At 41.5% G+C, this 17,592-nt stretch overlaps 1 protein-coding gene across 2 annotated transcripts in view; it reads right to left on the minus strand.

Annotated features, from left to right (window-relative positions):
* The window catches only part of LOC311255180 (multiple epidermal growth factor-like domains protein 11), a 139,860-nt gene that overhangs the window by 10,271 nt on the left and 111,997 nt on the right, over nt 1-17,592 (minus strand). For both annotated transcript variants that reach the window (XM_084349445.1, XM_084349446.1), the window contains exons 12-16: nt 17,145-17,265; nt 11,792-11,955; nt 11,496-11,598; nt 6,601-6,747; nt 3,743-3,877 (exon numbers count right to left, since the gene is read on the minus strand). In XM_084349445.1, the coding sequence (XP_084205571.1) occupies nt 3,743-3,877; nt 6,601-6,747; nt 11,496-11,598; nt 11,792-11,955; nt 17,145-17,265 (670 nt within the window). The remainder of the gene's footprint in view (nt 1-3,742; nt 3,878-6,600; nt 6,748-11,495; nt 11,599-11,791; nt 11,956-17,144; nt 17,266-17,592) is intronic.

The raw sequence follows: 17,592 nt of genomic DNA on the forward strand, positions 1-17,592 counted from the left end.
TTTACTAGATTTTCCACCTGTTGCATAAAACGTATTGTCTTCATTAATAGGTTTCTGCCCGTCTGTGCTTATAACGGCCATTAGCCGGCTGTGCATATTGTTTTAGTACAAGAATAAAACCCAGCAGGGGATTCTTAACTGTGAATATGAGTGCAATAAAAGATCATTATGAATGCTTTAATGAAGTCTACTTCTCCTCTTATGTAACAGTTACCAACGTCTGACTAAAGATTGGATCAGAGTAACACACCGGACGTACAGGACGAGAGAATGAAAAGATAAAATAATGAGCAGAAGAGGGACTGTTCACTGGCTCCCTGATGATCTTCTGTTAACTTTTAATAATTAATCAGCGCGGGTCTCTGGTGGCGTCACTCGGTCCGAACAACACTTTGTGAAATATCCACACAACTATTGTAATGAAACTTTTGACAAACGTTCATGTTCTCCACAGGATGAATCCTTAAGCAGGCACTTTAAAAAAAAATGCTTGGCAGATGATTGGATGAACGATCTGTCTTTCACTGTCTCTCTGGGCTGACTTTAACCAATCAGATCCACAGCAGGAGAGCGCTGGCATCAGCAGAGCCGGATGGTAAATCAAAACTTCACTGAAGTCAGTCAAGAAAAGAGTTAAAACATCTTCTGCATCCATTGTTTGCTCTTCTTTCAATGATGAAGCTGATGCTACAGCAGCTAACCTCAAACAAGCAGGTGCTTCTCTTGCTGGTCGTCACATCTAAACCGCGCCTGAAGCTGCAAGTAGTTCACAGTAATTTCAGTAATTTCACAAAATGTGACTCAAGTTATTTTAACCTGAACCACAAAGTTTTACTCCGACCGACCTGCCAGAGTACGACGAAGACTCGCTCCGCCTGCTGCTGATGCACTGAACCATCATGCTGTTCAACACAATCAGCAAAAATAAATGTTTGCTTGTTTCGTACAAATGTCAAACCCTGGACGTATCTGTGGTTTGCAGAATCATTAACTGCTGACATCACATCCTGCAGACTGGGCCGTGGTGTTTTTGTAAAACAGATTTTAATAAAGTATTAAAGCGGTCAATAAGCATGAAGAACAGTTTGATTCAAATCAAAGAAATCCAGTTAACAGATCCATTTTCTGAATATAATTGAGTTTCTTGTGTGCGTCGTCGTCACACTGACAGCTGATGAACGCAGCTATAAAAAGAAGTCCTGAAGAGCAGCGATTATAATTATCTTGATGTTTTTCAGGATGAATTTCATTTTGTGTTTCATTTGTTTGCGGGTGCAGCCACCTGAGGAGGAAGAAAAAAAGTTAGTTAAAGACTCCTGATTTGTTTTGGTCGTCTGAAGGTGAATCTGTGTTCCTGACGAGCGGCTTTCAGATAACAAGAGTTTTGTTTAGTGGAGATGTGTAGATAACACATACTGCTACACTGTACACAACACACCGCTCTCCGTTGTGTAAATCGTGGACAGTTTCAACTGGAAACAGAAATGTTATTTCTTCATTAAAGTGGTGAAAACCCATTTTGTCTCAGTTAACTGTAACACACACGCGATGAGATGCTTTCTTCTGCGAGACTTCAGCAGTCAATAACATCATTAGCTCGTACAAAAGGGCATCAAACATGCAGAGAGCAGGACGCAGCGCGGTTCGCTCTTCAGGCGGTTAAAAGCCTTCGTGCCGGACATCAGATTTACCAGAGCTCGCCCGGTTATCTATGGACCTGCTCAAAGATGCAGCGGCCAGCAGAATGGCTAATGTAGGACAGGGCATAACTAAGGCCGTCTTCATGTTTAATGATGATGAATATTTCACAGCACACTCCTCCACTGTCTCTATTTAAAATTCGACTTGGCAACAGACCTTGGACCAGCTGCCTTCATAGGAGAATTAACACCTGTTTAACCTGCAGAGCAGCTCAACCGCACTGAAATAATGATGTACAGGAGGAACCGACAAAACGAGTATTCAGATAAAATGAGGAGGAGGGAGAACTTTTAAAAAAGAGACACAAAACGAGCTCAAGGTTTAGATTCTTTTCTTTTTCAATACGTACATTTCTTTTAACGAACTCTAGACATCCAAGGCCTTTGCTTTGTATGCACAGCGTCAGTTCTAACCCGGAGCTAATAAAAGAAGCCAGGGCTGAGAACAAAGAGGCTGAGTTTAACAAAGATGTCAAGAGGCCGAGTGGTTCAGTTGTGTACATGCACTGTTTTGTCCTGATGCTGTTGGTTTAGAAAACAGCTCCTGAAGGCTGTGATGACTTTGAATGGCTTAGAAACATGTGAGCATGAATAAGTGTCAACCCAAAAATATAAACAAGATAAATCCTGTTTCTGAACCAAAAAACAAAATGTAGCAAATGAACACAATTCTCACAGACTTCATGTAAGCGTGCGTCCAACGTGTGTCTCGAGTGACCACGTGTGATCTAACCTCGCCTCCCCGCTCGACTGTATATGCAAATAAACACGTACGTCAATAAAACAAATGGATATGATGTTTATGCAGAACATTTGCTGAATTTACAAGAAGGCCCAAATAATGAAGAATTTGTCAGAAGCAGCGTTTCACAAAGTTTGTAAAGTTTCTCCTAACTCAACGACTCACTAAACTGAGTGTTTTTTTAATGGAGTCTGGGGACTTTCTCCCTGGGTGCCTAAAAAGAATCCATTAGTCTATTTTTTAATTTTTTAATTTGTAAAATGTGACACGTTTAGCGTCAATAAAATGTTTCTTCTTTCATAAATTGAGTGTAAATGGTGAAATCAGTGTAAACAGTGTGTTCAAACAGCTGCTAAATGTTGGCAGGTAAGACTTTAGCACTTTAGACACAGAAGCAGACAGGCTGGTACAGCCATGCTGCCACAAACTGACACTTTTTACAAGGAAACAAACAACTTACTGTTTTCATTTAATGCTGAATTTACAAGAAGGAGACAATGATTCAGAGTCTGTCAGAGACAGAGTGTCATAATGTTTTTTAAGCTTCTCTTCACTCAGCTACTCTTAAAATCAGCTGATTTGTGAAGGGAGTCTGGTGATGTTGTGGTTACTAGTTCAATGTTTGGATCAGTTGAAACAGTTGGTGTGTTCGCAGACGTCTGCTCCAAACTTTGGCGGGTTAAGAGAGACCAAACATGTCATTTATATTACAGTGAACCACATGGAGATCAGACAGTGTGTAATCTGCTCTGACGGGGATAAACAGCCTTTTAACACACTCTCTTCCTCGACCTCGATGGAAAATGTCTTGAGGTGAAGAGGCTCATTATGAAGCTTCTGATATTCTTAGCCTGGCCCTAACCAGCCTCACTCCTGATGCTACTTTATAGAGCGAGGCAGTGAATTTGAAAGACGTGGGCATCTACCAGACAGAGGCGGCCGGATGAAAAGGCAAATTGCATTATGGGGGAAAAGCAGGATTCAGTGTTGTCGTAGCTTGACCCAAACTTAGATCTGAAAGCCAGGATGTCTCCGGCTCTGCTGCTTTGATTTTGGAGATTTTTATTTATAGTGTGTCTCTCACAAGTCTCCAGCTTTATGAAAGTTCAATACTAAGTTGCTGAATTAAAAATCTGTGATGTAGAAAGTATTTTTTCAGTCAGACGAGACCTTAAAGGCTTTATTCTGTCTGTATTCCTTATTGCAAGGATATAACGCAACAACAAAACCAGCTGCTTGTCCTTAAAGCAGACGCACAAACGCAGCGAGGACAGCCGCACTGAAGGAAACTAGAACTCACCTTGATTACAGAGCGAGCCGAAGAAGCCGGAGAGACATTCACAGTGTCCGGTGACGTGGTGACACGCTCCGTCGCTGTGGATACACTGAGGACACGACTGGCTGCAACGCTGGCCGTAGAAACCAGGAGAACAAGCTGCAGAGGAAACACACACACACACACACACACACCAGTATTAGATGGCTGTGGGTGAACAGTGTGTGTGTGTGTGTGTGTGTGTGTGTGTGTGTGAAGTCCATTTCCGAGTCTTAGAGAAACTTTCTGATTAGTTCTCTGATTAGTTCTTTGATCATTTTAATAATGAATTTCACGGTCCACTCGCTCCCAATTTAAGATGCGTTTTCAAACTCCACGTATATGAAAGCTTAATAACGGCGGCGTCCACACAACCTATATATTTGTGTGTGTGTGTGTGTGTGTGTCTGCGGTGTGTGTTTCCCGGCTCGCCGTCTCCTCTCCGGGGTCGACCTGTTGGCTTTGCTTTGTTTTCCCTCCACCACAGATCCTCCCTCGTACGTCTTCCTGAGGCCTTTAATTTGTTTTAATTGATGTTTCCCTAAGTGGTGAGACAAGCTGGTGCAGGCTGGTCTAAGGCTTCTCTCGCACTACAGGATTTTCCTAATTAAGATAATTGCCTAAACTGTGAACCGAGAGCCCTTAAATTTATCACCCTGATGCAGGGAGCAGCACAGGAAGGCTGGTGTGTTATAAACACACTGCAGGAAACATCAACATGTCGCCTCAGACTGTATTTCATGCAGATTGTACAGTAGATGATTTACAGTTTCCTCCTGTAACAACATCTTTAAATAAACCTTTCTAACACCTGACTGGATGAAAACACTTCTCACCGGTTTGGTTTCTGATTTTCAGACTAAACACGGTGGCTTCTCAGGAAACACTGACTTTCTCTTACACCAAAATTATTTAAAGGACATGAGAAAAGATCCACGCAGCCGCAGGATGCTTCGCTTCATAACTCCTTGAGTATTGCTCACATACTGCGTAGCTTACAAGGGGCTGCGATACCTTATTGAATCTAATTAGTTTTTTATCTTTCAACATCTGCGAGTAACTGAAAGCCACAATGACTCAATCACCACTTGTTTATGGAGAAGTTAATGGGAGACTAATTAATGTTCACAGCAAACAACCTGGAAACAAGATGAGCAGCGTAATTTATGAAATGTTCATTAAATGTATCTGAACAGCCTCCGCCCTGTGCATCAGCAGCTACGAGTTTCTTATATTTAGATGAGATGATCAGCGTCCGACCACTTCAGCTCTGTGTAGCGATGCTTCATGTAGGTGCCTGTTAATTTTTTGTGCATGTGACGGGATTCATATCCCACTGACCTACAGGTGGTAGTACTTTAGTAAAAGCAAATATATCGTGTTAAAATATTACTTCTGGTAAAACTAAAAGTCCCCAATATGAACAGTACTTGAGTTAAAGTTTCTAATAATAAATGTACTTGATGTGAGGTTGTATGAGGTACTTATGACCTGCAGCAGATGACCGCAGCAGAGCGTTGTTCTGCTGAACGGCACCTAAAATAATATATATCTGTGTAAGTGTACACTTTGTTTTGAACATTTTTGGAGCGTTACATTGCTGCTACATTCTGCTTGTGTGTAGGAATACTGACACTGTGCGGTTGAGGGAATGTAGTGCTAAAGAAAAGGGCTGTCTGACGGCAAAGCACCAAAAATGTTCAAAACATAGTGAACATGTTTTAGGTGGGACTTATTCTAGGTGGCTGAATACGTCTTGCTGCTTCTCCACACAGGCAGAGCTGACGGTCATCTACTGCAGGTAACACACTGACTGGTGATGAGTAGCTCATACAACTTCACATCAAACGACCCAAACTATCGCTTTAAGTATTAATAAGTACAAGTAAAAGGAGATGACTACTGGATCCAATATTCTGATTTTTTCTGTTTATCTTGATGAAATAATTTCATTTAAAAAATGTGGCTCCAAAGCAACATGTAATCTGCAAAGTAACTAGTAACTAAAGGTATCAAATAAATGTAGTGGAGTAAAAGGTACAATATGTGCGTCCAGTGGAAGCATAAAGAATCAGAAAATGGGAATATTGTCACTAAATTATAAAAGTATAACAGTACTCGAGTAAATGTACTTAGTTACCTTCCATCACTACAAGAAATGCAGCAACGTTAAAGAGACTGCAAACTAAATATGTACGTAAACATTTCAGGTTTCTTTCATGAAAAAAAGGATTTATAAATGTTTACGAGGGGGGAAATGAATCCGACACACAAAGAGTTTTAGTGAGTAACACTGAATGTAAAGAAAAACTTTAGTTACAGTTACAGTTACAGTTACTGTTTGTTTATAAGAAAACTCTACGGGTCGTGAGGTGAACCGTTTTCATCTGTCTGTGAGGAAATACGATCACGTGTAATTATTTAAAAAAAGATCTTCCTCACACGTTATTTGATCTGACACAAAAACATGTATGAAATGAAATTGTACACACATAATCTAGTTTGTGGACGCGTCTGTCTCTAAAAAAATAAACTTCTAACAAGCTCTTGAAGTCTTTGTTCCAGCTGATGGACAAATTACATTGCAGGAGAACTGATCTGAAGGAGGAAAGTCATGACTTCATCATGTTTTTCCTCACTGATGCATCGACATGTGGCCGGTGTCTGACACTTATCTGAATGCTAAAACATTTGAGAGCAGAATTATTTTTTTGATCAGCTCTTGTAAAGTTTCCTCCACTTCTGCACTGCAGCTGTGAAAGCAGAAGGACAAGGCGTGTGTGTGTGTGTGTGTGTGTGTGTGCGCTGATATGTGTGTTTGCGTGTGTCATATGTTTCTTTACTCCGTCTGCAGTTGGTGCCCCGGTAGCCCGGAGCGCACGCACAGGTGCCGTCCTCCGGGGAGCACGAGCCTCCGTTCTCACAGGTGCAGCTGTAGGAGCAGTTCGGTCCCCAGCGTCCTTCCTCACACACACTGTCGCAATGGACACCTGCACAAAAACACACACACACAAAGACAAGCACACATTTTTATTCTATGCGAGAGGCCGAGAGGCTTTGTTCTCCACTACTAAGCTCTTAAATGAAGTCAAACTGACTTCCCCGGCGCGGCTCACAAAGTTTCAGATGTGTCACTTAAACTTGAAAAAGGAGAAGAGCGAATGATGCAAAAAGGGCGCGTGAGGGAACATCAGCGAGGCCTCTGAGCGTCTGCTCAGAGAGGGAGAGAGAGCAGGGGAGGAGAGACCAAAGGAGACGCAAAGAGAGGAGCGATGAGACGGATAACAGCCGCTATACTCATCTCCCTGTTAGAGGACGACGCTGCTGATAATTTATACTGTTTATTATTATTGTCAATGTGTAGGAGAACAGAAATAAAAACAACGCGCTGAACTCACATAAAGACCTAAGTCCTCAGTGCTGAACTCCTAAAGGAGACCTGTATCAGTTCTTGTGCATGTAAATGGTCTTTCAAATTTAAAAAGGTCAAAGTCTGCACCAACAGAAGCTCCTCTCTCCCACAGAAAACACTGCTCCTGAAACGCCTCGTCAGTAGTCCTCTGTGACATCACACTATGTCAGAGAAAGACTCATTCTAACATTTCTTAGTTTCTGGTGATTATACACTAATAATAAAATATAATGATGAATATCAAAATACACTTCTGCCTCTAAATCCTTCACACTGGACCTTTACGTTCTGCCTGACAGCTGCAGGATTATTTCAAGAGGCTGAAAAGTGAACCGGGTTCATGTAGTTTCAAAATTTTTGGCTAAGTTAAGTTGGGACCCCTTAAATTTGATAAATAAAGAGTTGTACATACTGAGCGGGGCATTTTACAGTTAAAAAAAAGATATATCTGAAATAAACTTAAAATCGACCGACACTATCCGCCTGGCTGTTGGAGAGAGACGCACCGATTCACCACTGACGGCAATATTCAGAATATTTTAGGCAAAAAACCCAAATTCTGCCTGAGACTTTTTGCCCTTTAATCATTTGCTGAAGTGTCTCCTTCTTTCATCAGTCTTGCATGTGTGTGTGTGTGTGTGTGTGTGTGTGTGTGTGTGTGTGTGTGTCCTGAGAGGCAGCAGTCTGTCGACACACGAGGCGGCTCGCGGATCGGATCAGAGCCCTCTGCTGCTCACAGGGGACGGTCTGGACCGCAGAACCCCGGAGACGTTACGTTACACTAATGCTTAGTTACACTCAGCCACACACACTCACAGAGGAATACACACACACACACACACACACACACACACACACACACACACACACACACACACACACACACCGCCATCGTCTAAATATAGAAACAGACACACACACAGACGGTGTTAAGAATAGTGTATATGCAAATACAGTAGATCTCCCTCCTGCTGTCTGCAGCTCATTAGAAACTTCCTTTGACAGAATATGAGAGAATATATATGAGAGCGGGGCCCAGGCTGCCATTACAACTCTAATAAACCACCTCTGAGACGCAAAGTGACTGAAATCTCTGAGTTAGGCTGTGAAGTTAGAATAACGGGAGGGACGGAGGTGGAGGAGGGAAAAAGGACAACTAGTGTAAATACTTGTAGCGCTGCAGGAGGAGCATCATGTGAAGCAAACACCTTAACTTCCCAACGTACTCCAGTTCATGTGTCAGGTACCTGTACTGTACCTGAGTCTCTCTGTGACTCTCCCTCTCTACACCTGAACACAAACATCTGAACTTTCTCCTCCTCACAGCTTCAAAACAGCCTTGTTACTTTAGTTTGATGCATTTGAGGGGAATTATGGATTATTGTTATTTCCCAACATCACAAGACTGATTTCAGACGCAGCGAGACGAAACAAAGACGTAAAAGACGTGAACAGACAGAGAGGGAGGCTGAATGGGGAGAAAAGGCGTGTTAGTGTCTCGTATCTGCAGAGAGTTTCTTATTTTCTCTCTTTGTTGCTGCTCGTGACGCTTTACCAACCCAACATTCTGGCTATTTGACGTCCTGGGAATGAGACTCAACAATCAACTATCTTTGTGGTGCATTCAGGAACAGCTGGGACAAATCCTGCTGACTCTACCTTTAACTTTAATAGTCTTTGAATTATATTAATATGACGTGAGCTTCAGTTAGCTTTGACCACACATGTCCTTCAGAGGGAGACTTTTTACTCTGATACTCTGAGTACATGTCAGAGCCTGTACTCGATTACTTCTACTGGAGTAAACAGGATGAGTCAGTACTTCTACTTTCACCAGAGTCTGTTTTTACACAACTATCTGAACTTCTCCTGGAGGAAACACTGTGTGGACTTTTGACACCCTCGCTGCCGACTTATTAACACAGCTGACTGTTTGACTCTGCCTTTCAGAGCACTGAGATCAGGGTTTCTGGATCACACTGGGATTCTTACGATTGTATTTTTGCTTTGAACTGTAGCCAGGCTGCTAGCAGTAGCCAAGTTGCTAAGGCTGTCTTTGCGACAGTGGCGCCAGCAGTAATACCACAGGGAAACGCCAGGAGGGGGGGGAGTTGAAAAGTTTCTGCTTTAAAGTGGAAACAGAAGTTTTCAGTTCTCCCTCCCAGCGATGCCAGGCGGTATTATCACTTATAACGACTACAGACAACACAGGACACACTGCAGTTGTTTCCAGATTTCATTAAAGATCAACACCTGTTAGTAAAATAAGAGAGAAGCAGGTGAAATTGTCCTAATTTGTATGCAGTAATAACATAGTTTGAGTGTTGCTTGGCACAAACAAGTAACTACAGCAGGGGTTGGTGTCGGGGGGAGTAGAAGGAGAAGTTTGTTTCATCCATTTAGTCAATAAACGAGACACAACAGCAGAAAAGGTTGAACTGTAGTGAAAGTGAGGCTCATAAAGAACCAATCTCAATGCTGATGTTGTTATTGTACAGACGTTACACTGTGTAATCAACATTTACTGCATAACGATAAGCAAAAGCTAAAAAACATTTAAACGCACCTCGGCGGTGCAACAGATAAATATCTAAGCGATGATCCTCCAGCAGAGATATTTTGAATGAAAAACAATTACAGTCTGAGCAAAACTGTTAAATGTGGTCTTATTGTGTTTTTCACCCACTGGGAACAAAATGGATCACAGGAGAAGTCTTCGGCAGCTGCACCGAGCTTTACGCTGACACACTCAGCATCCTCGTCTCAGCTTCCATCTCACAGGACTAATTATCGTTTATAGTCACCACAAAAAACTGTAATTACACGCCTACCTGTTTAAGACTAAACTGAAACGCCTCATGTTTTCTTTCAGAGTCGTTCGCTTGGTCCAAACTTTGCTCTAAATATTCATCAATACATTGAAGTTCCTCTCCATGTCGATTCATCACCGATTCTCCCTCCGGCAGTTAAATTTAAAACGCTCCTCTCCATATTCATAAGCTCTCATATCGATCACCGCTGATCACGACTCTACTGATTGAGGATTAGCAGGTAAAATAAGCAGAGCTACAACTTGAACATGATAATTATTGAAGTAAACAAAAGGTTCAAGGACGGAGGTGCACTCTCGCTGATGATGTTGATCTACTGTTAAAAGAAGTCTGACGTGGGACAGAAAGCGTCTGAAGGCGCCGCGAGTCTCACTTGAAAGGTGCTTTGTCGTCGGGGGACTCTTGTGAAGCTGAATTATTGAAGAGAGCGGACATTGTCAGACTCACCCAAGCCTGAATCTCCATCAGGTTCAGAATTATAGGTTTGAATTTTTTCGTGTCATATTGATTTGTTGTCTCCATTCTCATCACGGTGTAGCCAGCGGCACCACCTCCTCCTCCCTCAGAGTGCCTCGTGCACAGGCTTCACCTGCACCCTCAGCCCTGCAGGATGTGGTCCCGTCTACATGTACGTGGGTATTTCTTAAAACAAAACCAGGGCGAAACCGTTCAGACGCTCTGTTTGTGTTGTTCACGTCTGGACGGACAGAAACAGAGACTTCTGGAAACCAGACGCAGACTCACACGTTGTAGCCCAGTTCACAGCAACATCTCTTGAAAGTCCTGACGCTTGAGTTTTTTCTCGCAAATGCAATTTTCAAAACAGTTTTGATGTGTCACACATACACAGGTGATGCAAATTAATATATGCATGAGCAACAACACGTGATGGATGAGGAGGAGGTGATAAAACCCTCAGAGGGTTTGATCTGAGCACCCTCCAGTGCAAAGGTTACCTCCATCCATTAGACAGAGTGACAGAGAAAATATTAAAAGGGGAAAAGACAAAAAAATATAACTGAAATTAATCTCAGAGATTGTAGTTTTTTTCTAATAAATTTATGACTTTAATCTCAGAAATTCAGAGTTTTTCCTCTGAATATTAGCCCGTTTCCTCAGCTCCTTATTTTATTTCTGTTTTTCTTCTCTCACCTACAACAGCAGTCGTATGATACGATGTTCTTGTCGGTGCAAATTGTTTGACTTGTTTGCATGATAGTCAATTACGATCCTGTTCATCTGACCTTGTTTAACTTGTGATTCTTGAGAAAGATAGATGAGTCACCTTCCAGGTTGTTAAATATTGATGTTTTGGGTTTGAATTTCGGGCCAAATACTGACCCTGAGTGTTAAATGTCAGTACTCTTTCTCTAGAATCACCTTCGCTACCTTTAAATCATTTGCTGTCTTTGGGCTCTGATCCCTGTTGCCTGAAGACTAAACTTTGACAGTTTACCAGCAAATATATAAGTAAGACTGTAGCTGCGTAACTCACCTGTCCAACCAGCGAGACAGCGACAGATCCCGGCCACTGGATCACAGCCGTCAGAGTTGAGACAGTCACATCTCTCTCTGCAGTCCAGCCCGTACGAGCCCTCCTAACAACACAACAACACACCGGATAAACATACAGACATGTTTAACACAAACCTGTCTCAACTGTTTTTAAACTATAAAATGTTGATCGTAACTTATACAAACTGTGCAACATGTTAGAGAAGTACTGCTGATTTTAAACTTTGCTGCGTCTTTTTCCACGCTAAAGAACGACCGGCTGCTCTGATCACTCACAGGACACGGTACGTCGCAGTACTCGTCCCTCCAGCCCGGGGAGCAGGTGCAGGTCCCGTTCACCGGGTCGCAGGCCGCCTCGTTGGCACACTGACACGTCTGATTGCAGCTCAGTCCCCAGGTACCGCTGGAGCACGGGATAGAGCAGTCCACACCCTGCCAACCTGGACGGAGACACAGCCAGAGACCGTCAGGACAATTTATTTCAGCACTTACTGGATTAAATCTGCAACTGTGGAGCATCTTGTAAATCTCTGAAAGCGTCTATAAAAATGAAGTTTAATTTTCTTAAAATTTCACTTTTTCACATTATAATTCTGGATTATTACGACTTTCATTTTCATAGTTGTGTTAGTTTTTGTTTTGTTAAGTCGTACTGGTTTAGAAACACAAGCAGAGAGCAAGTTTATCAGGACTGTGAAACGTCCCGCCAGTGCCGACACTGACATTGATATTTATTTTTGCCTATTGTGATGTTCTTTCTCAGAATATCTTTAAATTCTTCATTTCCCTAAAATCTGTACAATCCAAGCTAACAGGCTGCGCAAGTCGACGAACAATAATGATTGATAAAATAATCAAGGGCGGCCTGAAACTGTCCACGTCGTTTGATGTCTGATTTAAGAGGGTTAAATATGATCCTTATTTTTCATGATATGGCGGGAAGAGTGACACGTCGTGCAGGAAGTCAGTCAATTAAGGGAACCTTGGATCTGACCACCATTTTGTATCTGATCAATACAAAACAACAGGTGTTTGATTTTTGAAAAGTTTACAAACCCAAAAATGTTATTAATAATCTCTATTTGTGAAGAAGATCAGTGTGTATACAAACAATACTACAGCAGGAACTGTAATAAGTTGAAGCAGGAGCTCATTCTGCAGACTGACAGTTTGGAAAATAATCGTATTGTGTACGTTTGTTTTGTGTTTTTATATCTGCGCCAAGGACATTTTAAAATGCACTTATTTATTTATAATACACATATTTATAATGTCAAGCTGTTGTCTATATTAATGTTTTTAATTCAAATATATTATATAGAATATTTATAAATCTTAATTATATTGTAAACCTGCACCAAAGACATTAAAATGTCATCATGCTGCCGTCTTTATGATCATTAAAATCTTCCCCTTTTTGATTATTATACTTCTCTGTCGTTACCATTTTCATTATCTTTCATCTTATTCTGTTTGATCTTATCCTACCTGGACTCAGGTGTCACTTTTAAATGAGATCTTGATTTTAATGTGACTTCCTGATTAAATTAAGTTCATATATAAATTTGTCTAATCTGGGAAGTTTCTTTAAAAACATTCTCTGATCTCAGAACTGAACTCGGTGGTTGTATAATTACAATAATGGTGATATCTAAATATGAAATACTGATATCATGTTAATAATGCACATGATAATATTATATTTAAATATTTCAGTTCTCTCTTTGTCATAAAACGTGGCAGTAATTCACCTTGAAGCCGCGAACGTTGCCACACATCCTGAATCCAAAAAGATGTAGACGCAGTAACTAGCTGGCTACAACCACAGTGTGTGTCGACTAATGCTACACAAACCCTGTCAGACGAGATGACAGGCGAGAGTGAGACACCGAGACGTTTCGTGCTTCCTCGCGGCTCCCTCGCGGCCGACCGGAGGGGTTACATGAACATGTTGCACGTGGATCCTCATCTCCTTCCCTCCGTTTCATCTCTACTGTCTGCTCATAAAAATGTCTCCAAGAAGAAAAATGAACGTGTTGACGTTGGAGGCATTTCTCAGCTGTGAGTTCCACATGTTTTAATCATTTGTCTTATACAGTATTTATCTGATTTCAATGATTACTGGCTTTTATCCCGAGGAAGGCAACATGTGCTGAAATGCTGATCTGTAGTATTTTAAATTAAACATCGCATCGTGTCCTTATTTCGCCTCTTTTCTTCAGCGTTATTTTCTTTTACGCGAGCAGACGCAGGATGCATCATTTCTGAAGAATCGGTCAAATATCCTTTTGATATGCAGAACAGCTGGAAGGATGCCGTCTGAAGCCTCTTCAGGAAAACACAGTAATGTTGAGACCTCATCGTGTCTTGAACTGTTGATCAGATGTTTGATTCACGAGCGTAAAGAACGTGACAGTAAAACGACCAACACTTGCTTTTTTAAAACCCTGAACTTTTCCCCTCAAACTTCTCCCCTCAGCAGCTCGAACAGAAAAAGGAAACGCGGGTTTTTCAGGGTGACGACAGACACCCACTCGCTCCAGCCAGAGCTCACAGGCCCCTGGCCCTGCATGTGCTCTGCCTCAGATGTCTCTCCACTTTAATTACTGAGCCGGCTCCCCACGAGGTTCAGTGGCGCGTTAATATTTAAAGATGCTGATATTGAGAGATATTAAGGGAGTGAAGCAGAGAGCAAAATACGAAACAGCAAAAAATTCTGGAGATCGTTAAGGCAGGTGCTTTTAGATTTTTTGGACGGTCAGGAGTTTCCGACTGGGAAGAAAAACTAATCGAAAAATCTGAGAAGATTCACACTCACCAAACATCATCTTGCAGTAACAACAGGGCTGCAACGATTTCTGAATTGTCTGATTATTATTTTGTTCTAAAAATGTCAGAAAATGATGGTGAAAAATGGCCATCACTATTTCCTGAAGCTAATCAAATCGCTTGTTATTTCTGACCAACACAAACCCCAAAGCTGTTCAGTTCGCTTCTAACAAATGACAAAGACAACAAGAACATCCTCACACTTAAAGCTGATGTTGATAACCGTCTATTCAGCCAGTATGAAGACACTGGACAGGCTGCCTGTGTCTGTCTGCATTGCACATGACCTAGTTGCACAAGAACAGTGGAGAATTGCAAAATTCCCAGTCCTATGCTAACATGCTGCCAGTGCTAACATGCTAGCCTGACATCAGTGTGAACTAACAATATTCATGTTTGTTGTTTACGTTCATGATGATAATGTTGAGTGTTTTCTTACATGTGAGTGAGACGTCAGGTCTGTTACGGTGAACGATGGACGGAGGACTGACTCTGGCAATCTTAGCAACCCCAGCTTCAATGAGATGAAACTTGATTTTTTCTTTTGCTTGAAAAATGACTTAAGAACTTGATCAATTTCATAATATTTTCGATTATACAGTTTGTTTTCCTATTCAGTGACTAATCGTTTCACCTCTGAGGGGAGAACAAGAAAGATGAGCAAAGCTACGAAGGTAAAAATGATGCAACAGTCAAGATTGTAGAAGATGTTGTTCCTCCATAGACAGGTAAAGTAGAAAAGCAGCTGTGGAGCTGAGAGATGTTTCTGGGATCGAGAGAAAAGCTGCCAGCATAGTGAAACGTTTAAAACACAATTTCCACACACCAGAGTTACTGCAGCTGATAAAACACAAAGTGGAAATTAGAAAAAAAAGACTCAAACAGACAAACAAACACATTTTTGTGTTCTTCCGAGATCACCCAGCCGATAACAAATCAATGAAAGAAGTTCAGTGTTTCCAGGTGTAATGGAGTCTTTGATTGAATGCGTTCACATTAAATGTGTGAGTTCTGGCGCAGCAAAACAAACCACTGAAGAAGCAACAGACGAGTTTCTTCAGCGACAGCAGAAAGAAAGAGCTGCACTTTCACAAGAGAGGCTGTCGAAACCGGCTGATGCCCATTCAGACTGTCAACAGGCCGTCAGGGAAACACAGCGAATCAAAGTGAAGAAGAAGAAGAAGAAGAAGAAGGTGAGGCGGGGTGAGGATTGTTATGTCTTTCTGTCTGAATGTTGGGAGATTTCACAGTTCACAGAGGACGCTGGATGGTGAGGGGCTGTCTGCATATGACAGGACACTGATGTTACTGATTGCAGCAACGATCTGATTGGCTGTGTGGAAACAGGTTCTCCATCTCAGAGAGCTAATGGCAGGAAACAGGACACGTGATACAGAACCAGACACCTAATTTAATTCCAGTTGGATTTTAAAAGGGTCTGTTTAAACTTTATTTATAACTTTGTGTCTGGTTTCACTTGTAAATGAATCAATTTAAAAAGGGAAAGTGAAATTAGCTTGCTGAGAGGATTTGAAGTGTGACTGTAAAGCTCGCAGCGGGCGAACTATCTGGGAATAATGTGCGAACACTCAGAAGTTGGAGTAATCTGATTGCAGATGTGTACAAACACTTCTCAGGTCCCGTGGACGTCACCAGCTGTTATTTCTTTGTGTTCGAGTCTTTGAGAGAGAGTCTGGAGTTGCGCGGCTTCGGAGTGACTCGTTCAGAAAGCTTTGTGTCGACGCTGACAATCATCCGTGTGAGTGTTGGTGTGCTGCCCTGTAATTTAGTCAACAGTAAATCTGAGCCGTGTGTTTTTGGAGTAGAAGTAGTTTTTAACTTTGTGGGAGTGAGAAACTTCTTCTCACACTGCTTTCCTGATGTTTTTCAGCTACGTTAGAAACTAGTGATTGTTAGGCTCGAAAGTAAGGATGTATATTTGTTCAAGTACAATGTGAGGTACTGCTGTTTTATCGCTATTTTGTACTTTCAACTCAGCTGTGTGTCAGAGAACTCACTGTGCTTTTTGCTCCACTAACTTTATTTGATGTAGTTTAAGATCACGTAGCAGACTCATATTTTAGACGAGAAACACAAGATAAGCTTAGAACATATAATACATTGTTAAATATCACCATATCATACACTTTTTGACCAAATACAAAAAAATCCTCTATTCTCTTCTTCTATTTTGGGCTCGTTGTCACATTTCAAATGTGTAACAGTTATTATCAGTTTCACCAAAGAGACATTTCACCTCCACACACTGGACATGATCTCATATTTAACAAAAATCAAAGATTAAAGAAAAGTGATCAGACGTCTTCTTTCCCCTCAGATTAGTCATCTGACGACCCCTCAGCATGATCTGCCGTCCCTTTAGAGGGGCCCGACCCGGAGGTTGGGAGCCACTGGACTAAACTAACATATGAAGCAGATTAAACAGGCTCAAAAACACTGATGCTTCAGTTTGTTTCTACATTGTTTTATTTCTACTTTCAGGTTATTAAAGGCTCGTCCACCCCTGGTAGAAACGTGATTTATTATGTTCATGTTTTGTATTTTTCTATTTTTTTTGTTTCGTACTTCAGGCATTAATAACCTTTGAAGTCTTTTTCCATAAAAACTGCTTTGAACTTGAATGTAAGTTGTGCCGCTGGTCGTTCATGGGAATGTGTGGATGTTACAGTACGTTCAGGCTCTTCTAATCCAAGGATTTAACACACGTTACACTTAAAAAAGGTAATATTTTAATACTACAAAGATCAAGTGTAATAACCGAGGACCGAGCTGTACCGACCTTCTTTGCAGATGCAGGAGCCGTCGATGTGCGAGCAGGAGATCTCGTTGTGGCAGGAGCAGGAGGAGGTGCAGTTGGTCCCGTAGAGACCTGCAGGACAGCTGATGGAGCAGTCGTCACCCTGAACACAAAGACAGAGACTGATCACACATCACACACCACAGGAGGACTTCACCTGTTCCCTTTCAGCCTGTTTTCACTATAGCTACTTATTTTAAAACTATAACAATCATAATTTAAATCACAAAACTGCCCAACACTCCAACTAAAGACTCTTAAAACAAGAAGACACAGACTGTTTTTATTTTACGAGGATGAACATTATTTATTTAAAATGTTGTGCTGTTAATTATTTTAGTCTTTAAACTATAGAAAACATTATACTGTTACTACTGTTACTGCTACTTACTACATGTTATTGTTTACTACTGTCAAATACTACAAACTG

Source organism: Pagrus pagrus (assembly GCF_965226575.1).
Source record: "Pagrus pagrus genome assembly, chromosome: 1".
NCBI classification, from domain to species: Eukaryota; Metazoa; Chordata; class Actinopteri; order Spariformes; family Sparidae; genus Pagrus; species Pagrus pagrus.